A 23,078-nucleotide genomic window follows, 5' to 3' on the forward strand; every position below is an offset into this window, starting at 1 on the left:
TATAAATACAGAAAGGTGTACGTAAACATAGCTATCTTTTCTTAAATGTTTTGGTCCACCACCTTGAAAGAACTTAGTACCTCCTAAGTTTAAAAGTAGATCACGTGGAGAGAGTTATGGCCCCTGTTAATTCTTAAAATGCATGCTGAACTTCAAAATAATCTTGTTTCGTTATTTTAGAAAGTATCTTCCTGTCCATAGTGAATTTTTAATCACTATTACACGAATGCATTGTTTAATCAGATTAAGCATTGTGGCAATTATATTTCTATTTTAATTGTACCAAATAAAAAATCCAGAGAGAGAGAGAGAGAGAGAGAGTGTGTGTGTGTGTGTCTGTTGTTCTATAAGTAGTCACATCCTTAAGCAGCAATTATCACACTTTACCAGCTTGCAGCAGATGCGATGAGAAATAAAGTCCCCATTCAAATTAATTTTGGGTTCTGATGTCGTTAGCATCAACAAAGAGCCCAGATCTTGTCAGATATATATGATATATATGATATATATGCTGGTAAACAAAAAAATCATCAAAAAATTATTTTAAATCTTTGGTAAAAAAAAAAGTTTTTTTAGTTTTGTAAAATTCTACTCTGAACAGATTGAATTAATTAAATCAATGCATTAAAAAGGGGTATTGGTCGGACGGTAGCTGATGTATTTTAAATTGCTGCTGTTTTTTTGTTTTTTGTATTTTGTATTTTGTTTTGTTTGTTTGTTTTTTTGTTGTTGTTGGTTTTTTTTTTGGGGGGGGGGCTTGATTCTTTACTTAATTTTTAAGGGGGTCTATATTTTAGGTTTTGGGGGTTTTGTTTAATAATTTTGTTGTTGTTGTTTTTGGTCACATATTGAACAAGTTAATAGAAACTGGTAAAAAAAACAACAACATGAAGTATATCGCCTACGTGCTAATAACACAATTAGCAAATTTACTATAGTATAGAAAAAATATTTTCAATTTTGAATGAGTAAGAACATTTCAATCCTTGAAACGTTTTATCAATAAAATAGTGTAATGATAGGGAGGTGGTGCTGGGGGTATTCAGTGGTGTCCACAAACTCTGTCTGGGATTGTGGCATAAATAAACATAACAACTGAAGTATACAACATCAAGCAGTCTTCACTGGGCCGAGTTGTTTTCGTTTAAGTTCGTTGACCCTACTAAAAAAAACGGCCAAGGCCGTATATGATTATTCATGGAATAAATATACACAAAACAGCGGACACCGACCGAGAAACCACAAAAACGAGTGACTGTGAAACACGAGGACCAATAACATGTGGTAATCAATGGCGAAAAAGTAGTTCGGATGATGACCGGAGAATTTACAAAAATAAATGTTACGACCAGAGTGAAACGATCCGAATATCAAAGAAAATGGTTAATATAAACGAGGCATCAAAAAACAGTATACATTTACAAAGCTGGATTGATTACCTTAAATATGAACTCAGTTTCTCTTTCATACATTAAATTCTTGCACATAAACATACTTGAACTAGCACTGTTAATACACAGAGAGAGAGAGAGAGAGAGAGAGAGAGAGAGAGAGAGAGAGAGAGAGAGAGAGAGAGAGAGAGAGAGAGAGAGAGAGAGTTTGTTTCAGTAATTAGGAAGGGTGAGTGTCACTTCAGATCTGAAAAGATTATCAATAGCCAGGAAATGTAACTGGTCACGAGTAATAACTAAATAATTCATCCCGTCTTCCCGTCTTCTTAGCAATCCGTAATCAATCTCTTCCCATCGCTTTGAAATCAGCTGTTTTGGACATAATTTAAAAGTAACTAATCCGCATTTTCTGATTGTTAAACACGATTCTCGTTCTCTGTGTTGTGTATTATTTATCGATGTATTTATTTCTTAGATTTTAGCAATTCATCATTAATTGTCAACATAAATGCAAACTGAACACATGTACATACATTGTAATTGTGAATACACAGAAATATACAATTGAGTACAGATGAATATAGTAAATACATTAAAAGATAGACTCGGTAATATCCCCAACACGGTGTAGAATAATTGGCGTCAATGGAAGTTAATATTATAAGCAATAATCTAAAAGACATGCTCGTTGAAAAAACAAAACAACTTGCGTGGGAAGGGGTGAGCTTATTTATGTTGCACTTATTAAAGGAAGGTGCAATTTTATCACCACCCAGACTTGCTATGAGATCTAAGATAGATAAGTGTGTAATCATTGTGCACCACATCATATTTCAGCCCACATGTATGCGGACCAAATCAGCCCATTTTAAGCTATTTTTTTTTCACCGGCATCAGTAGAATAATCAAAGTACAACATGTACCCATTGGTGTTAAAAATGTTAATATATCTATGAAACTAGCCAAAAAGTGTTACGCTATCATAATAAATAATATCTATTTTTCACTTTAGAGACCGTCTCGATAATGCATGTTGCGATCCACCCTCATCCCACCCTCAAAACCCCGACCCCCCCCCCCCTCCCAAAAAAATTCAGATTGTGTTTTCTATTGATTCTGATCTGACATATTCCAAAACTGTCTAAAAACATTCACTCCCTCAGTACAAGTACAACCCGTACCGGTATTTTCATCTCTAGTGCAGCGCATATTCATAAAAAGGTCAAAAGAACTCATCAAGCATATTTACATGGAAGCTGAGAAATCCTTATTTTCATTACAATCCCTGGTTTGGTTTTTTTTTTCTTTTCTTTTTTGTTTTTTTTGTTTGGTTTTTTTTTTGTACAGTGTTAGAACTTTCCGGTAATTAAATCGCGAAATGAAGTCGTCGCGAATATATGCTGGTTTGCAGTATATTCAGCGGATGCATATACCACCCCCTCCCCCTCCCCCACTTTCAAAAACAGTGCTACGTGCCTCCATTTAGGCCTATATCAGATATTATAATATCAGAGAAACGTTTTAATCGGAAACCAAAGAAAAAAAAGCAAAACAAAGCAAAAACCTGGGCTGCTGGATAAGTTTGTTTTGTGGAGGGAATTCAAGTCAAGGACCTAGATAATGGTCTTTGAATTCAATGCTCTGGTCTCACCCTCGGTATACAGAGATATCCTATGATTTCACGTGATTTATGAGCGTAGAACGTGCTAAGTTATATATGATATACTCAAACCGTAAATATCGTAAATACATTTTCTTAAAAAGAAGTGTTTTAATCAATGACAGGTAGAGTGTACGGACATTTGATCAGACGATCGGCCATTGCATCTCTCTCGATCACTGCTGATGAATGGGAAGCGTCCGTTGACACGCCAGGGAAACGGGGTGAACACCATCCGATTCTCTGCCCCATTAGAATTGAAATTCAGAAATTACATGCCTGATTATTTGCATGAAATGGGTTGTGGGGGATTCCTTTTGTTATCTAGGACAGATCTCTCCCCATAAGGTGGGGTCGCCCCCAAAGATCGATCAACTGATTAGATAGGGCAGCATTCCTCCAAGAGCACAAAAACCGGGGGTAAACGGGGGTGACGATTTCCTTTAGGGAATTACGTTACAACACTATAGGACATGCCCGCTCCATTGGATGTCACTTCTCTGAAGATGCTTGGTGTCTCTGATCTGTCTTACTGATATCTACACATTGCGGTAGGTGGTTGACACATACCATCAGGTATAGGCGTGCAGGTGCGAGGGTGTCAATCTTCACCCCCTGATATCTGATCACCCGGAATCTCCCGAGACATCCTATATATTTCTGCTTCACAGAGCTGTCCGCTGGTTGGTTCTTTGTCTTAGTTAGAACTGATTGATGACAGAACTCCTTACCATGAGCTAAGAATTGATAGACATAATTTTTCCCTTAATTAAAAGTACAAACATTTAAAACATACAATTGATAAGCATAATCAAACATTATATATATATATATACTTAATATATATACTATATATATATACTTAAGTAAATAAAACAGAATGCGACAGTCCAAATTAATAAATAAATTCTGTTTTATTTATTTAAGTATTTTTTGCTGTACCAAGGCTTTATATATATATATATATATATATATATATATATATATATATATATATATATATATATATATATATATATATATATATATATATATATATATATATATATATGCATTTTTATTATACAGATTTATATGCTTGTGAAACAGAACATGGGTACAGTGTATAGACTCAGAGACATACTGAATTGCCAGTCTGCAGCGATTCATGTCTGAAACATACTTCTACTGACAAAAGAAAGATAACTCGATTTAAATTCATTGATATTTCATGTTAACGCATGTCCGGGTGTTCTAATGTTTATATATAGCATACGTCCAGTCTACCTGTTGGGTATAAAAGAATTGTTTGTAAACAGACTGACATTCATCATGAGCAAACGGACGATGGGAACCAAGAGAAAAGCAGCCATGGAGGCGGCCACCAAGGCCAAGAGAGCCCGGGGGGAGACGGACCTGAGTGACGGTTTGAGGTGGTCCCATCACGGGGAGGTCAGTAAGGGGGTGTGTCCACTGATGGCCCTGACCTCGCCATCTCTCCCGGGCTCAGAGAAGGTGGTAGGGTTTGATATCGACTTCACGGTGATCAAAACAGCCAGCGGCAAAAAATTTGCACAAGGTATAAATTAATAAAATCTATATTTGTATAACCGTATAAGAATCTTAAATTTTATTCCTGCTAAACAGAATTTAAGTAGGTATTGAGTGTTTATTTCTAGGAGGGGTTTGTACGTACCCGATAAATGTCATATGAGCAGAAAAGACTGGGTCTAAAGTACGTCTCTTTTGTGGAAAAAGTGTGAATTTTACACTTTTATAGACAGTTTTAATGGACCAATAAACACCAAAAACAGGATGTAATAGGAAAACCCTATTTTCATATTTAAATTTAAATTCTTCTCTCAACTGATGAAGAACCCATAAACACAGTGGAGCATCGATAGGGTCAAAAAGCATTAATTATAATAAATAAGAAAACAAAGACATTTTTACTGAACAGAGCTGGACATTTACCCATGTACAATATGTAAAATACACAAATCAAATCAAATTATGACACAAAGTAAGGTTTGTTGTAAGATAAAAATATATCTTCAACTTTCTCGTTGATTAATCTGTCTTGAAAACATTCATGCACACTATCTTATACATGTACTGGATGCTGTTTGTAATGTGTACTATGTACACTTGTAATGTTTGTATGCCTGTACATGTGTATAATGCTTATAGACACAAAACTATGTTGATGTATACACTTGTATGTTCATATCCCTATGTACATTGTAAACAGGGCCCAGTGACTGGGAGTGGTGGGACGACTGTGTCCCCCAGAAGCTGAGGGACCTGAACACCCAGGGCTACCGGGTGGTCTTCTTCACAAACCAGGCAGGCATAGAGAAGCTCAAAACCAAGGCTGAGGACATCACCAAGAAGGTAGAAGACATGATAGCGGAGCTTGGGATTCCAGTGCTGGTGAGGCCTGAATAGTGACCACCTCACCACCCTCACAGTGTCGGGGTCCCAATTACATAGCATGGTCACTTGTGGACCTGGGACCTTTGACATATTGAGATTACCTGAAATTATCACTAGTTCAAAGAGATATGCCTCTCTGTCAATGAAATTTGACAAGTATATCCAATTTTCTCTATATTTTCATTTTGTTTTTTCATTTTGTTTTTATTTTTTGCAGTGTTTTGTTTGCACTGGGAGCAACCACTATAGAAAACCAAGTACGAACATGTGGGACTTCTTTGTAAAAAATGCAAATGGAAGAGTGAAGGTGTGTGTTCTGTTTTAACAGCATTTCGTACAATGAAATTTAAGTTATTTAGCTAGCTTACTGTATGATGCATATACTAAACTTCTCAACAATTTTAACATTTTATTGATCAAAGTCTCATAAGAAGTTGACTGTATGTTGCGTGGACTTCACAGGTTGACCTAAAGAAGTGTAAATATGTGGGGGATGCAGCTGGTCGAGCCAAGAATTGGGCCCCGGACAAACCAAAGGACTTCTCCTGTAGTGACCGCATGTTTGCCGCCAATATTGGAATAGGTAAGATGTCTCAACTTGAACATGAATTTACCATAAAGTGATTGTTTTGTCAATGACCGGATATGTAAGAGCTAGAATCTACATTTTCAGATTTTGCCACACCGGAGGAGTTTTTTCTGGGAGAGAAACCAGCCCCATTTAGTTGGGGGTCTCCAGACCCACTCAAATATATGAAAACCCCAAAACCACTCCCAGGAAGCAAGGATTTTATATCAAAGGTATTCCTTGTGATTTATTCTTCCATATCACATTACACAAAATGTTGGGAAAGACTAGAGTCCATCTTGGCTTGGATAGATGAGAGTAAACAAACTGAATTGTTGGCTAGCGACGACAACTAGAGTGGTGTATTTTAGTCTAGACATTTTCCTTGTTATTACAGAATCAAGAATTAGTAATAATGGTCGGTTGTCCAGCATCAGGGAAGAGCACATTCAGAAAGACGTATTTTGAACCTCATGGGTACATTGCAGTGAACAGGGACACCTTAGGAACTGCGGAAAAGTGCTTAAAGGTGAGAGATGGCGTTATTCTCATTAATCAATGTCTTATCAGTAAATTAATGTTCTACATGTATAAGAGATTTTGCTGTACATGTATAAACTGGATTTTGTCTCTTTTTGCTCGTTGGTAAAACATGTGGGTAGTGAGTCTAGGTCTTATATTTTTACTTCCTTAAGCAAGAATTAAAAAAAATATTGTATGTGCAGGTCTGCAAGGAACAACTTTCAAATGGAAAAAGCGTGGTGGTTGACAACACAAATCCAAAAGTAGAAGCCAGAAAATCCTTCATTCAGTTAGCACAGAAACAAGGTAAACCAAGACAAGTCATATCCTGTCATACTCACCATATAAACAGAGCATGGAATGTAATCTCTGCGAGATTCGTCGAGACTGAAAATTTTCAGTCTTGATGGATCTTGCCGAGATTACATGAAATGAAGAAAATAGAGAGATGATTTTGATTATTTCTTTTTTTACAGGAATTCCATGTCGATGTTTTGTTATGAATACTCCACTTGAACTTGCCAAGCATTTGAATTATGTCCGTCAAAATCAGACCGATGGAGAAGTGAGGAGAATTCCTGAAGTAGGCTACAATGTCTACAAGAAAGGATACAGTGAGCCCACGAAGGGGGAGGGCTTCAGTGAAATAGTTCAAATTGACTTCATTCCATCGTTTAACTCTAAGAGAGATGAGGCTTTGTTTAAACAGTGGACCAGCTCCGAGCGATGATGAAACATATTACATTCTCTTTGTTAAATTAGAAAAAAAGGTGTTCTGTAGAATATAAGATACTAAAAGCACAACATTTTAATATGTATTATACTACATGTATATATACAATCAAGGGTCAAGATACTTTGTTTTATTGTTGTTTTGTGTAACCTTAGACCTTGATTTTGTCATTAGTTCGCTAGATGCAAGCCCAAGCAAGTACTTGCCAAATTCCCTATCCCTCCAACAGATCAGTGAAAATTCAAGTTTTACCTGATTAATAATTTTAACTCAAAGTCTAGGGATATGTACTGTGTACCTCTACAGATTTAATGCCTTTTTGATGTTCTTTGTGGTTAGTATCTATTTTGTATTCTATACAGATGAAGTTGAATGTGATGTTTTTGATGATAAACATCTATTATAGCTACATGCATGTTTTTTTTTTGTCCTGTTTGACTTAAAGAAATTGCCCTATAACTTACCTTTCAGTTACATGTTCATATATAAACATATATATTTATTGTACCTTTCAGTTACATGTTTATATATATACATGTATATATATTCATTGTATATTTAATTAACAGTGTTGTTTCATTAATTTATCCAAAAGTTGTATTTTTTACAATTCATGTTGTTATAAACATGTTATAAGGTTTATTTTTTTAAATTTAATTCATGCTTATTTTACACGTTGTATTTTAGTTTTGATATATCAACATACTTAGTCGTTACCGACCTTATTTTGTGCTTTATTTTATACTGAATAAAAAAAATCAAAGAGTTTTTGTGTTATAGGGAAATAACAAAGGCAGATCCAGCAATACATAAGTGTGTTAAGCTCCACCCAGGTTACAGTCATATAAATGCCATACCTGTTGAATTCTTCCCTATAATACAGAGGAACAGGTGCTGAATCATTTTAAAGTTTTATTTTTCTTAATTATAAAGCCATAACACAAACAGCAATGAATGCAACTTCTCCTTATAAACTATCCACCAGTACATGTACACTCTGTCTGGTCAGCCAATTTAATAAAACTCTGCAACAAACATACGGACAACTAGGATTCTCCAATGACAAACAGTCAAGCATAAGCAACATTTTCTCATAAACATTTCATTGTGTGTACTCTTGATAATATTTTTTTTTTTAGTTTTATACATTCGTAATTAAATTCATCCATACAGTCCAACATCTACCTTACATCACAATACGTTGTACAAACAAAACTTTCTTGTTTGAAATGATTACGGTACAAGAAAGATTATTAGGGTTCAAGTACCTCTACCCCCCCCCCCCCCCCCAAAAAAAACCCCAAATTCTACACCATTTTTTACCAGTATCTAATCATCTTCAAATCTTTATCATGCATGTAGCAAGAAATTATCATAGGCATATATATTTATTGTATGTGTACAACAACAGGGCCTTGTATCACTTTGTAATTGCATTTTTGTGTTGAGGACTTGAGAAAATGGTTGAATGCCTTAAGTTGATATCAAATATCCACATGCTTCATTTGGAAATGATTATACAGCATGTAGATAAAACTAGCACTAACACACAGTAAAAACATATTAGCACCCAATAAAGTTAAGTACATGTACTCCTTAACAGACCCCCCAAAAATCTGGTCAGCATTATTATCAAAATATCGTCATTTAGTATATCCAAAAATTTACCGCAAATGACAGCGTATATGGCTTTAAATCAATGTACACTCTTAATACTTTTTATTATATGATTGATTAATTCCTAGCTCTCTGACAGGCTAAAATCTAACTATCTCGAAAACAGAACATTATATTCACCTGCACGTGACCTAGGAGGTCAATATAACAATTGATTTTCTCTACATTGGACTAAAAATAGATCGTCCATTGAAACATCGTGTTTCTCAATTTGTTAGGTAATGGCTTCAAACTTAAACATTGCTTGATAACACTCATTTAATATGCGTCTGTATCAATTCGTCGCTGAATCATATAATAAAAAATTTATTGCTGTTTTTACAATCAATATGATGATTTAGCTACCCTCGAAGTACAATATTCACCCAGCCGGAGGCGAGGTGAATATTGTACTTTTAGGGTAGCTAACTCATCATATTGACCTCAAAAACAGCAATAATTGTCTAATGTTGATAATATGATAAATATAGTAACCATATATTTTTATAATCATTAAGTGTTGAAGATAAATGCATTAGTTTATACTGAGGTTGAGCTTGTACTTGAACTGTTACTACCAATTATCTAACATTCTACATCAAAGAGAAAAAAATACAAAGATAAATTTAGAACAATCTGTATATATGTAAATGTACATCACAAAACACTTTACAAACAATACTGTCTAATTTTTTGTCCTCTAAAGACAAAATCACAAAAACTGAAAAACACAGAAGGGGGTGCATCCATCCATACCTTTTCTTACAAATCATTTACTTCTTTAGTCTCATCATTGATCATAACTGAATTATTGAATTCTTTTATCTTAATATTAAACAGAAAGACATTTGGACATATACAATGTATTAACAAGCCTAAGTGCCATACTAACTACCTACACAAATATCTCTATCATTCCTCATGAACTAAAATCTAAAGCCATTTTAAAGTCACTCGATCTGTACCTCAAAGACCCCAAAACACTAAGATAAACTATCATATAAAAGACTAACCTAATTATAAACAAACTGCAATAGTAATATAACATACAAACTTATGCACATATCTAAATAACAATAAAAAAAGGAAAGAAAAGTAACCAGTATTTAACATATATTCACTGTCAATCACTGATCCACATCTTCAAGGCAATCAATGTCACTGCCCAGCTTAAGGCATGTGTCTAGGAATGCATTACATTGTACTGTGTAGCTTTCTGGGTGATCTTTGAAGTGAGCAACATGATCAGAATCCTCGTACCGTAAAGTTTCAACCAAGACCCCGAATTCCTCCTTGCGATATTCAGCTATCTCAATGATATCTGATGGCGGTATGATTTTGTCGGCGTTGGAGAAAATAAAAAGCTGAGGCCAACGAGTTTTGTCCTCCATAATGTCCTCATAAACACGATGGGGATTGGCCGAACCAGAAGCTTGGAAAAACATTTTGAAGTACAGACATACACGGAGAAAAAGAAGATAAAATATCATTCCAATATATGCTACATAACGCGCAAATCCTCTCTGTCCAGATGCTATGGCAAATGCCCATGCAGCCCGCAGAACCCTCCTTTTGCCCGGAGCACTGTCTATGATGACCCCCTTCACCTGCAGGTTTTTGTACTTATTTCCGGGTGAGGTCAAGACTTTTGTGATTTCAGTGTACATGAAGCTCCCATTGTTGCTGAAGATGTGAAAAAAGATTGGATTGGCCTCCAGATTAAAGTCTTTGATCAGATCAAGTAGCTTAGTCGCAAGACTGGTCATCAATTTGGGGTTAATGTATGATACATCTGTTGGGGGTATGTACTGGATAGTGATGCAGCTTTAAAATAAAAACAAAATATTGTATTAACAAAATTATCCAGAATATAAAGAACTGGTATACATTGCTCCTGGTATTGTATTGATCTGCACAAGTCATTCATGAGGAAAAGTACATTTATAATTTAATACATGTAGTCATAACAGGTATACTCTGTCCCAAGTTTTTGCTTCCACCCCTGTACGAAATGTTCTGCTTGGAATATAGGGGGAATTGTGGTTTAATATAGAGAAGGAGGCGTCAGTTTATCTCTCTACATATAAGGTGATGTAGAGGCTCCAGGCGTAAACCAAGCGGAAAACGGGCGGAATTGGGCAGGAATATGAGGCGAAAAATGTAAATGAGCTACGCCTGGAAAAATAAAATGACGCCTGGAAAAATTCCGCTAGGAAATGAAATTACGCCTGGAAAAGGTTTACGCCTGGAAAGTCCTATTTATTGTGCAATATCAAGTGACCTTCAGACCTGAATAGCCATTTCTTTTTCATCTAGAATTTTCAAATACTGTCATAAGTGTACACTACTTTCCAAAGAACATGATGAAGTTTTGAAATGCTCTTAAAGTTTACTCTGAAACCAAATTCTGAATCATACACAACTTAATACCATACAATGTACTCTACATTAAATCTCAGTGCCTCACACCTAAGAACTTGTTCAAGAAAACTGTAAATCTTTTAAAGTAGATCCAGTGTTCTGTGACGTCACCCTTTTTTGTAAAACTTTGAATTCTTTAAAAATTGTGCAAGATAGTTTTATTTATTTTATGTGAATATAATCACATGGGTGTAATTAGAAGTATTGGTAGGTTAAAGATATTTTCGCACTTAATTTTATACTAAATTTCCAAATTTTTATATATTTTATCTATGCAAAGGGGAAATAACTCTTTTTCTTACTTTTCTTTCAGTTGTATGTCTAAATGCTATAGTTTTTCTTATTCCAACGATTAATTTTAAAATATTTTTGTAATTTTAGTTTTCTGATAAAGTTGACATTAAAATTAAACAAGGAAAACTAATTTCTGCCTACAAGATTTTATTTTTAACAGAAAAAAAATACATTTTTCTAATGCTAAAATATGCTTTAGTTTACGTTTATCTGGCATCTCAAAAAGTGTGATGACATGTACTAACAATTGATGACATTTAAGTCTATTAAGTCGAAATCAGTTCGGTTTTTCAACTTTCCTCAGAGAATTTTACGAGTATGGAGCTACCTTAAGTGAAATACAAATTGCAGTAACCAATAATTTCATGTACATTCAAATTTACTAGAATAGGTATCAAATATCAATCTGATCATCTAACATACCAGCATATATTGTCTAATCCAGCAAGGACATTATAGATGTAAAAAGCCTGTCTGTGTTTACCATTGCGTTCACACCACTTTCCCTCCTTCCTGACTGAATTCAAACTTAACCTTACTGAAATGACCCTAACACATCAATAAATATTGACCAGTCAGAGGATTTTACTTCTGCTTAAATTTCCAGGCGGAATTTTGTTTCAATTTTCATGGTATTTTACGCCAGGAATATTTGAACTTGCCAAATGACGCCTGGAAACCGCCTCTTCTACCTAGGCGTAACTTTTCGAAATTCCGTCTCCATCCCAAATACGCCCAGATTTGCATATTCCTGCCAGAATCCACCTATATTCCAGAAGGATTCCACCTCAAAAATTTGTACAGGAGTCCACTTTTCGCTTGATATTTTGGTAATCATAAATACCTTTGAGCGCAAATCCACTAATAAAAAAATGTCCAGATTATCTGTTTTAAAACGCCCCCTCTACTGCTTCAGGCTTCAATACACACCCCAAAACAGAGAGTCTACAGGGAATTTGCATTGCATCGGCCATGTTGAAAAATTGTGCAAGGTATTCCGAGTGGTAAAAAGATGTATACATTTCCCATTACAAATGCCATAAGAAATTTGTTTTCGTTCCTGTGAACTTTAATGCGTGAAAAATGAAAATAAGTCAATGAAGATATCTTGGATATTTTCCCCTTTATCAATTTCATACTGTATTTCTTTCACAGGTATGTGTATTTTTATGAAAAATAATTAAAAAGTGATGGAAGCAATAACTTTGGGTATACTATAGAATTGTAATCTCAATAAATTTCAGCTTGGCTATAATATTTTGACTTATAACATCTGTACGTCACTAACAGAACCATTTTTTCAACTATACTGGCTTTAGACCAATTCTCACCAAGTACATTTCTCTTGATTGCATTGTTGCGACATTTTGTTAACACATAAAATCATATCAAAAAACAACATAACAATACACTGAGAATAAAACATATTTTGGGTGCATTGATCTTCAACCAGTAAATTAATAATTCATTACAAATACTTTAATTCATGTTAAATCAAAATAATCATGGATTTATCAAAAACTGAACTTGTTTGTCAATAATAACATAGGACCCGCCTTAGTCTTGCTTTCACATGTTTAATGCATTCAATTTTATGCCTGGAAACAAAGTGCATGTGTATACAAAAGTTACTCATTTCCTTCCTATCATTGAAAGTTGAAGGTTACAAGTAGGCATACTTACAACTCTTTACAGAAGCCGTGCAGGTGAAATATGTTTTAATCAAAAAGCGATTGGCGAACGTTATCTATGCAAATTAGACATCCACATAAAATAGTTATGTATAAAAATGACTTGACATATAAAATGAGAGATACTCATCAGTGCAGAATCTCTCACCTTTTTTCGTAAATCTTGCAGTATTTTGCAAGGTGTTTAGGTTGGCATCCAGCCCATCCTATTAGGAATACAACAGGTTCTTTTGATTCCCCTTCGATAACGTATTCATCAAGTTCTTCATCGCTGTCATCTATCCCTACACCGGGGGAAGGAAAAGTAATGTCGTATTCAATATCGTCGTCCTCCATGTTTTCGTCCGCTAAATAATTCATCAACATGTAAACTTCTTGATGATTGGTTGTTTTATGCCAAATCAACCAATGAAATATAAGATACTAAATTGAGCCGAATAATGGCGATTAGCAACATGTAAACAATTTTCACACGTTTATTATCCAAATTCGAAGTGTCGTAGCTTTTACTTTGTGAAGAAACAAAAGATGGGGTCAGCAAAGCAACAATCCGCAATATCTAAGATAATGGGACTACTCCAAGAATGGGATAAAGGTAGTAAAGTCGTTAGACAAAAAATTCTACAGGATTTCGTTGCACAAAATCAACATAAAACTGGACCAGAGTTGGAACAAGAATTTGCACAGGCCGCTAGTTTGTTTCTTACAAGACTCACAGCGTGGCTTAGACTGACGTATCCTTTCGATGTTGAGTAACATATTTCCATGATCTATGCAATTTTGCATGCCCTAGCTACATACATATAGTTAACTAAATTTTTTTATTATTTAATTTTGTGCAAATGGGACAAATCACATTCATATTCCTATACTAATGCTTGAAAATGAGGGAACATTATATATTGAATGTCAGACATCTTTGCCTAACAACAACTGCCAACTGATGTTTTGGCCCAAAGACAGTCCTGAATTTAGAACCATTTTAACAAGAGCTTGGACTTTGGGTAGATAAGTCAAACAGCAATATGACGTAGGCCTGTCTATTTCATTGCTGGCCACTCAGCCATTGCCCATTGAAATCAACAAGATTTGTCTGGCTTTTGAGCTAAGACTACGCAATCGGTGCATATTTCGCTTGAAACCATGTCATTTTCAACTTGTTTTGACGCAGGAAAAAAATAGCGAAGTCCAACCGAAAGTCCAAGGTCTTGTTAAAATAGTTCTATTACATTGATAGTCGACATGTCTGGACTAAAGCGTCCCATAGGTTAAGGTGTCTTAAGGCCATACCTTATAAAGTTATAAAACCCATCTCTTTCACAAATCACATTTGAATGGGATTTTTATGCATGTTAAGTTTCCTTGACTATAAAAAGATACATGATAGGAACCTGTTTAAATGAACAACTGAGAGCGATTTCCATATTTTTATCTGCATCAAGTGGGTAAGTATTCTTTTCTTTATATATAGAATAAGATCATTTCATTGACAGTTACTTTTCTAAATAATCAATGAAATTTTGTTTTTTTTAATTGTGATCACTTAAAATACTGTTTAATATCTATAGACACAAATACATGGCAGAATTCTTAGAGGTTGGGGGAGTCCTCACTCTGTTAGAGATTATTGGATTAAAACAAGCAAAGGAGGTGGACAAACTCCAGGCTCTGAACTGTCTTATCTGTATAGCTAATGCTGGGAGGAAGTATAAGGAGCTGGTGTGTGAGAGTTATGGTAGGTACATGGAGCTGGTGTGTGAGAGTTATGGTAGGTACATGTGATGTATATATTATATTCGGAGCAAAATCACAGATAACTCAGCTACATGTACATGGAATTACTGTGCACATGGTTATTTTCACACAGCTGTGTAATTTTTGCCCCTCTACACTTGCTACCAGTTTCACGCCGTCTTGAATTCGCCCAGACACAGTTTATTTTAAAGAGAGATAATTTAAGACAGCTGAATTTGTCCATTCTTAAATTTGTCCGGTGACAACGAGGACGAAAGTGACAAAAAAAAAGGCAAATACTTCTCTGTATACAGTATGCTTTACAGACTTCTGTCAACTAAAGAGCATTTTTGTAATCATGTACCTGCATCTTGAACTCTTCAATATTATTAATTAATAAATAAATGATAAAACTATCAGTAAAACATAAGAGCAATTGCATTCTTTCCCAATGACCACTTAAAGAATATGACAATCATTTATAGCCCAGCTCCTTATAATGACAATTGTACTTTTTTGAAAAATAGGTAAATTAAATTCTCAGGAGGAATGAATGAATTCATTTTTATGCATAAAAAATCAGTAATAAATTTCCTGAAAATGCATATTCAAAAAATTAAAGAGTACAAGAAATTATGTAATTTTCCATAGTAATTTAAATTAATTGAGGTATTTATTCAGAATTCTTATAGTGACGGTGACAGCAAGATTTTTGATTTATGAAAATGTAAAATGCCATTATCAAATTATGAAATTAATGGGATTTTAAATGTCATCACCATATTTACCAACTTTCTTTTAACAGTTATAAATATTGTATTTTACTGTTTCCCACATTAATACGTAAGATTTATATTCCACTGAGAATAAAAAGCAAAAGAGTTACACTACAGTTCCTATTTAATATTTCATTGCCTGTTGAGCTTAAAGAATCCTTAGTTAAATTAATAATGGGTATAAATTTTATCAATGTTAAATTCTGATGATCAAAAAACAAAACTGTTAATTCTGTATATGAAATCAAATCATTTATAGGCATCCGAGCAGTTGCAGAGTGCTTAGCAAAATCAAAGTCTGAAGAAACACAAGATGCTTGCAGAAACATCTTGCTGATGCTGGCACAAGGAAATCCCAAATTTGAAGTCCAAGTTTACAAGGGTCTGATCGCTCTCTTGCCCTGTAGTTCTCCCAAAGCCCAGCAGATGGCAGCACAATCTCTGCGCGTCATTCAGGTATATATATTTCCATGAAATATACTATAGTATTATATTCATGTATATCCTTATTTGAAATTTCTTATGTTAATTAGTTTTTAAAGAGAATACATTTCAATTGTTCTAATTTTTGTTTTCACAAATGCAGCCAGTGGTAAAGAATGCCAATCCAAACATTGTAGAACCACTGTTGAATCTTCTAAAAACATTACATCTTGAGGTGCAGTTTGAAGGTAATAGGCATTTTTAAAGAAGATTCTGCTAATTAATTCTCATTATAATATTTGAGACCTTGCATACTGTACCTTTAAAAAAAAACCAATTTTGATATTTTAATTTCATCGTTTTTTTTGTTTGTTTCCTTCATTGTCATCAATTTTATATAACAGAGCAGATCTTGGCAAACAACTTTCTGGTTTTGACAGTCTATGAATATTAATGAGCTTCTCTTAGTGAATTAGAAGAAAGGAAGTCAATATTTAATGAGAGCTTGTTTTGATGAGCAAACTAGATAGTTACATCCTACCGAAAGTCCAAGCTCTTGTTAAAATGGTTTTATTTCCAACCAATCACACTTAAATTAAAAAGGTTGTATTGAAAAAGATCGATATTTCTGACATTCTTAAAAGGCTCCATTTTAAATACTCATTGAAATTGTCAGAGATCAAATAGTGCAAAATTATCAATAAGTGTGGCAAAAGTTCCTTTGTATGTACACAAGGTATCATTAATCATTTGTCAATTAAACATTATGCTTTGAATCATTCAGTATCACATATACATGTATATAAGAAGTAAAATTTTTGTAGTGGAATAAAAAATGATACATGTATTATATGTTTTAGCCATTGAGTTGATTAAAGAACTGATGGAGTATGAGGTATCAGAAACAATCCTACAGAAACTGGTCTCTCTCCTGAGGCCTTCCAAGGAGGAAATTGTCAAACGTCCAGAGATTCTAGAAGGTATACCAAACATTATTTTTCCTGACCTAAAGAAAAATGAAAGGAAAATTCGAAATGTCTTTTAAGAAGAAAAGAAACCAATTGATCAGATATGCAATACAAAACACAACTTTGATTGTCGCAATTCATGGTCAAGATGTATATAATCATCTCCCATCAGGCTGTGGTTACATAGAAAGAAAATATTTTGTTGTTCACTTAAAACTCAAATAATTAGACTAGTGAGAGTAATTCATGGCTAGAGGTTTGGAGTGTTTAATGCATTTACGTTTTATAATCTAATTGCGGTTAACATACACTGATTCAAATAGAATATGACAATATACTGATACACATAAATTATTACGGGTACATAGATATACATATTCTTTATGAGATCTGCAAGCATTCATGAACATTAGGAGCCAGCTATGCAGAGACTCTTGGATTTTAATGATACACTACTTTTCTCCTTTTTAAAAGCAAATTATTTCAAATATTTATGTGAATTGTCATGTATAAGGGGAGTAACTTGTGTACAATTAATCTTAACTAGGGTAATTCAAATCAGTAAATAATTTGGTCGATTTTTCATTTTTTATAGATCCAGATGTTCCCAAAATAAATGCACCTTTACCAGTATTTGTGCAGCAAGCTGCAGCTGCTAAAACCATTGGGTAAGTAAAAGTTACTTAAAATTGACACAGGTTGTAAAGTAAAAAATTGACAGTTATTATAATTACGACTTTGAGGCCTATTCACAAGTGCTGTTTGGTTGTGTTTTCAGCATTTTATCAAGAGAATCTAATGAAATTGCAGAAAAACTTATCCAAGTAAGTAAAAAAAAAAAACCTGCCATAAGTACAAATTCAGTTGCATGTAATGATAGAATAACTCATGTACACCAATTTTAGTACGCTTTTGACTTCACATTGATTATTAAAAATTTTGAAATCAATTTCAACTCTGGAAATTATTCGTTAAAATGGTGAACACTATATTGCAGTTGAGAGTGACCCATAATCTCCTGTACTCCATGGGTAATATGGATTATGCAGACAGTCAGCGACAGTCAAGTATTTCCTTGGAGGTAAACCATTCAGCATTGAATAACAATCTATTTCAACAATTAAACAACAAAATCTGATGAGTTTTTAAAATTTCTTGATTCTGAAATCAATATTTACTCTGTTAAGCCTTGCTATTAAGAAACTGGTGTGTCTAACTAACAAAATTCAAAGTATGATTATGATGATCAATGGGAGATGTATTGAAAAACAAAAGAAATCTGTCCGGTCTGGATTTCCTTTTCTTTTTGACTTATACATGGAATTCAAGACATCAGTTATTAAGATAAAGCAGTTCAACTGAAAATTATTTCTCTTTTCACAGTATTTATGTCGAACTTTTCCAATTGTTGATGAGCATGTAAAGGAGGCAATGGGAGATAATCTTTACGATTTATTCATGGTATGTGAAATGTCAGCCAATGAAAATGATGAACATGTATACGATTTATTCAAGGTTCATGTGTGAGACAAATCAGCTCTACAAAAATTGGTGAAAGATGAATTTCCTTCAAATATTAATTGTTGAAGCTGAATATTCTACATCTACAATATTTTCCGTTATTGATATAACTTTTTCCTGCCTTTTAGTCCAATCCTGAAGGACTTTACATGACAATGACCCATGTCCAAGCTGATGTTTTGGTGTCCAATAAAGTCAACATTCCAAAACGTAAGCATGCATGTATTTTAATCAATGTAACTTTGAATAGGGGGTTATTTTGTTTTTTAATAACAAGTGTGCAAGCTGATGTAGATTGTAATTCACTCAGCTGGAAGTTAATGGCCATGCATAAAGTTAAGATAAATATCAAAAATAAGAACATGTACCGAATTGATTTGTACTTGCGTTAAATTAATGCCATTTATGTTTATGTGTTGTCAATATTTTCAAAATCATGTGAATTGCTTAAAACCCATGATGAAAGTTGTTACAAAGGTAAAAGGAGAGAGAAGGGAGACTGATGATGAGTTTATAATGATTAAAAAGTGAGATGAGATGTATTTTGTGTATTTCAGTGGTGGACAGAGTGGACTAATGCCATTGAGAAGAAGATTTCAAGTCGAAGGAATAAGGAGACTCATGGTTATCTGAGTATCAGTGAAATCTGTATCTGACATTGTTAAAAACCTGTGATATTTGTAAATAGATTGTAAATAAAAATTTTTAAAAATCTTTGTTATTTTCTGACATAGAAATGTTTTCAGCTCACCTGAGCCAAAAGCTCGAGTTAGCTTTTCTGATCCAAGCTTATATCCTTCATCTACTTGAATATTGTCATAGTTAGGATAACTTGATTTTCACAAATTTATCTTAATACCCAAAACAACTGATCATCCTTGTATGGCTTTTTGTGAAATGAAGGGTAAGGCCCTCTTACAAAGAGAGATAATTAGAGGGAAAAAGTATATTATTTAATTTTGCACTTGCACAATCTACTCTTCATAGTATCATGAAATAATCAGTTAAATGATATATGGTTTAGAGTATCATGCCACAATCAGTTATGAAAAGATGTGGTTTTGATGGTGAATCTAAGTCAAATTGACCATTGACTAAAGCAAGGTTTGAATGACCTTAAGGGGTTTGCCCATTCATCCATAAAAGCAGCTATATACAATTTTTTTTTTTACAATTTTTAGTTCACTGACACGAAGTTGGGGGGAGCTTATGCTATACCTCCAGGTTCAGTTTCGGCTTTAGGACCTGATTAAAGTTTTTGGAGCAGGTTCTGCATCGAAGTTGTCCTATCTGCACCAAACTTGCAAGTGACTTAAAAGACTTGGATGCTGAATCTATGTCTTTATTTTCAGAAGCTGGAAAAGGTTAAGTTTTTGGAGCAGGTTTAAGTTTTTGGAGCAGGTGTCCTTTGATAACCATATGTAAGGTACTGCTGGTCCTTTCCTTAAAAAAAATTGCATGGATGGTGCCTCAATTTATTCTTATGCACTTGAGAGGCTTGAATGCTGAATCTCTGCCATGAATTTCAGATGCTGGAGGACGTTAAGGTTTGTGGAGCAGGTTAAAGTTTTTTTAGCAGGTGCCCTTTGATAGCCGTATCGAAGTTACTACAGTTCCCTTTTTTCAAAAAATTTGCATGGATGGTGCACCTTTTGATACTTAGGCACTTGGGGGGGGGGGGGGGCTTGATCGAATGCTGAACCTAAGCCATTGGTTTGGGATACTGGCGCAGGCTAAGGTTTTTTTTAGCAGTTTAAGTTTTTGGAGCAGATGCTCTTTGATGGCCATATTTAATAGTTATTGATTTTCCTTTCTTCGCCAAACTTAGTTTTCTGTTCGTAAACTACAGTTTATTGACTGTGATACTATGTTTAACTAATATTTGTGAATTTAGCATGCCATAAAGATCAGTATGTAAGCACATTAGTATTATTCAAATAGCAGTAAAATAAAATAAATGGCTTAATAAATAACCCGACAAGAGCATAATTGCACCTTCCCTTTAGGCATAATAACGTAAAGACAAGAGGCCCACGGGCCACATCACTCACTTGAGGAACAAAAGGTATGATAAAATCTGCTCAATGTAGTCATAATACAAACTATCTGGACAATGTAGTATAATACATGTAGATCCTGTATAAATGAAAATCCATTTATTCCACCCTATATATTCTTATGTTTTAAATCGAGTCCCTTTTTTAACAGGGCGATTTTATAGTCATATCACCTTTCATAACATAACATGTCAGTTTTTTGTGAATAATTTAAATATTTTCCTTTGTAAAATTGGATCCCCAATGTAACCCCACCCTATACTCCTCAAGATTTTGATTTGAAAGAATTTGAATCTATATTAACTGAGGTTGTTTTCGGTAAAGTTACAGCTTTTTAGGCAAATTGTTTTTGGAAAAAGATTTCTTTTTAAAGTTTTTGATCCTTGTATTCCTATGTTCATCCCCCCCCCCCCTCATTGTGACCCAATCATACCAACGAGGATCATGATTTGAACAATTAAACCTTGAATCTACCCTACCTGGGAATGCGTTCATACAAGTTTCAGGTTTTCTGGCCAATTGGTTTCCCTTTGATTCTCTTTGATTCTATGTATTCCTATGTAAAAGTTCGACCCCATTGTGGCCCCACCCCTCACCTGGGGGACATGATTTTCACAACTTTGAATTTACACTACCTGAAGATGCCTTTTTCATAAGTTTCAGCTTTCCCAGCATATTAGTTTCTAAGAAGAAGATTTTTAAAGATTTACTCTGTATATTCTTATGTAAAAGTTCAATACACCCCCATTGTGGACCCACCCTACCCACGGGGGTCATGATTTTCACAACTTTGAATCTACATTACCTGAGGATGCTTCCACTCAAGTTTCAGCTTTCCTGGCTGAGTAGTTTCTGAGAAGAAGATTTTTTTTTTAAGATTTACACTATATATTCCTATTTATAAGTTAACCCCCCCCCCCCCCCAATTGTGACCCACCCCTACCTCCGGGGGTCATGAATTAGTCAATATATTCCTATGTAAAAGTTCGACCCCCCCCCCCATTGTGGGCCACACAAGTTTCAGTTTTCCTGGTCAAATGGTTCTTGAGAATTTCTCAAAAATTTTCAATACTTCATAATTATCTCCCCTTGAAAATGAACGTGGCCCTTAATTTTCACAACTTTGAATCCCCTTTACCTAAGGATGCTTTGTGCAAAGTTTGGTTGAAATTGGTTCAGTAGTTCTGGAGAAGATGTTGAACATGTGGAAAGTTTACAGACGTACAGGCAGACGGACGACAGACAAAATGTGATCAGAAAAGCTCACCTGAGCTTTCAGCTCTGGTGAGCTTAAAAAGCGTAATTTTGCTGAAATATCCCCCCTCCCCCAACCAACCAACAAAACTATTATATTCGCCTTTAAGCCAAAGGCATATCATAATTCAAAGATAGAAGTACAAATCGCGAAGAATTTTTTTTAAAATTAAACACCCCTTTTAAAAGGTCTTTACATTTTTATAATTTTAAATAATCCTTTTATGACATTATTCTTATCTGATCTAAATTATATAATCAGCCCAAAAAATACCTAAAACAAAATTTAAACAGACTTTTATAAATTGCTTTGTTTTAGGTAATTTTAGAGTTCCTGTCCTCAACAGAATGGTACTACAATTAGACTAGCATGAATAACAATGCCGTGTATAAAATCTATGTGATCACAGACTTTTATAAATTGCTTTGTTTTAGGTAATTTTAGAGTTCCTGTCCTCAACAGAATGGTACTACAATTAGACTAGCATGAATAACAATGCCGTGTATAAAATCTATGTGATCACTCCTTCACCATAACCCTATCTATTCTAGATGGTACAAGTATACTATTTACTATCGTTTCAACAATTAGACCACGCCCATGTTAGTACAGAGGACTTTAAATCAATGCTTGACAACTTAACGTGTTCGAAAACATTGTCCTAGTTAGCACATAACATGCTACATGTACCTTAGACGTCACATGATAGAATTTTGTATTCACAAAATTGTGAGAAATCACGTGGTAAATTATAATAATCAACATGCATCAGCTGGGAAAGCGAAAGTAAGAAGAAACAGGGTTTTTTTCTCATTTAAACCATGAGCGCATGTTTGTCTATTAATCTCCCTTTGGTATAACATTGATAATGCAAATATACAACTACAGTTTTAAAACGGAAAACAATAGACAAACATGCGCTGACTATGCATGAAGTCAATATAAAAGTGGGTGTCCTCATTATCGTATGGAGACTGAAGAAATCGTGATGAC

At 34.3% G+C, this 23,078-nt stretch overlaps 3 protein-coding genes across 5 annotated transcripts; 2 read left to right on the forward strand and 1 right to left on the reverse strand.

The window, feature by feature from the left end:
• The first annotated feature begins 4,274 nt into the window (after positions 1-4,274).
• LOC105326713 (uncharacterized protein F21D5.5) lies at positions 4,275-7,638 on the forward strand. The gene is made up of 8 exons (XM_034458833.2): positions 4,275-4,609; positions 5,282-5,463; positions 5,684-5,773; positions 5,929-6,049; positions 6,140-6,267; positions 6,432-6,563; positions 6,760-6,862; positions 7,033-7,638. The coding sequence occupies exons 1-8, from the start codon at positions 4,288-4,290 to the stop codon at positions 7,284-7,286; spliced, it is 1,332 nt and encodes a 443-aa protein (XP_034314724.2). The 5' UTR covers positions 4,275-4,287; the 3' UTR covers positions 7,287-7,638.
• A 2,269-nt stretch (positions 7,639-9,907) lies between these two features.
• Positions 9,908-13,715, reverse strand: LOC105326712 (transmembrane protein 53). Its single transcript, XM_011426884.4, has 2 exons — positions 13,500-13,715; positions 9,908-10,769 (listed from the first exon to the last, which is right to left on the reverse strand). Exons 1-2 carry the CDS (start codon positions 13,709-13,711, stop codon positions 10,073-10,075), a joined length of 909 nt encoding a protein of 302 aa, XP_011425186.3. The 5' UTR covers positions 13,712-13,715; the 3' UTR covers positions 9,908-10,072.
• A 53-nt stretch (positions 13,716-13,768) lies between these two features.
• On the forward strand, positions 13,769-19,487 carry LOC105326711 (armadillo-like helical domain containing protein 1). Of its 3 annotated transcripts, XM_066065560.1 has the most exons (13): positions 13,769-14,085; positions 14,728-14,796; positions 14,920-15,057; positions 15,091-15,119; positions 16,121-16,317; positions 16,448-16,532; positions 17,145-17,264; positions 17,848-17,920; positions 18,031-18,076; positions 18,250-18,333; positions 18,636-18,713; positions 18,902-18,983; positions 19,331-19,487. In XM_066065560.1, exons 1-13 carry the CDS (start codon positions 13,880-13,882, stop codon positions 19,348-19,350), a joined length of 1,227 nt encoding a protein of 408 aa, XP_065921632.1. In that variant the 5' UTR covers positions 13,769-13,879; the 3' UTR covers positions 19,351-19,487. The 3 variants fall into 3 exon arrangements, with proteins under 3 accessions (XP_065921632.1, XP_011425185.2, XP_065921633.1); XM_011426883.4 differs by having other exon boundaries at positions 14,920-15,119; XM_066065561.1 differs by lacking the exon at positions 15,091-15,119 and having other exon boundaries at positions 14,920-15,086.
• The last annotated feature ends 3,591 nt before the right edge of the window (positions 19,488-23,078 follow it).

This window comes from Magallana gigas, chromosome 7, assembly GCF_963853765.1.
Source record: "Magallana gigas chromosome 7, xbMagGiga1.1, whole genome shotgun sequence".
Classification (NCBI taxonomy): domain Eukaryota; kingdom Metazoa; phylum Mollusca; class Bivalvia; order Ostreida; family Ostreidae; genus Magallana; species Magallana gigas.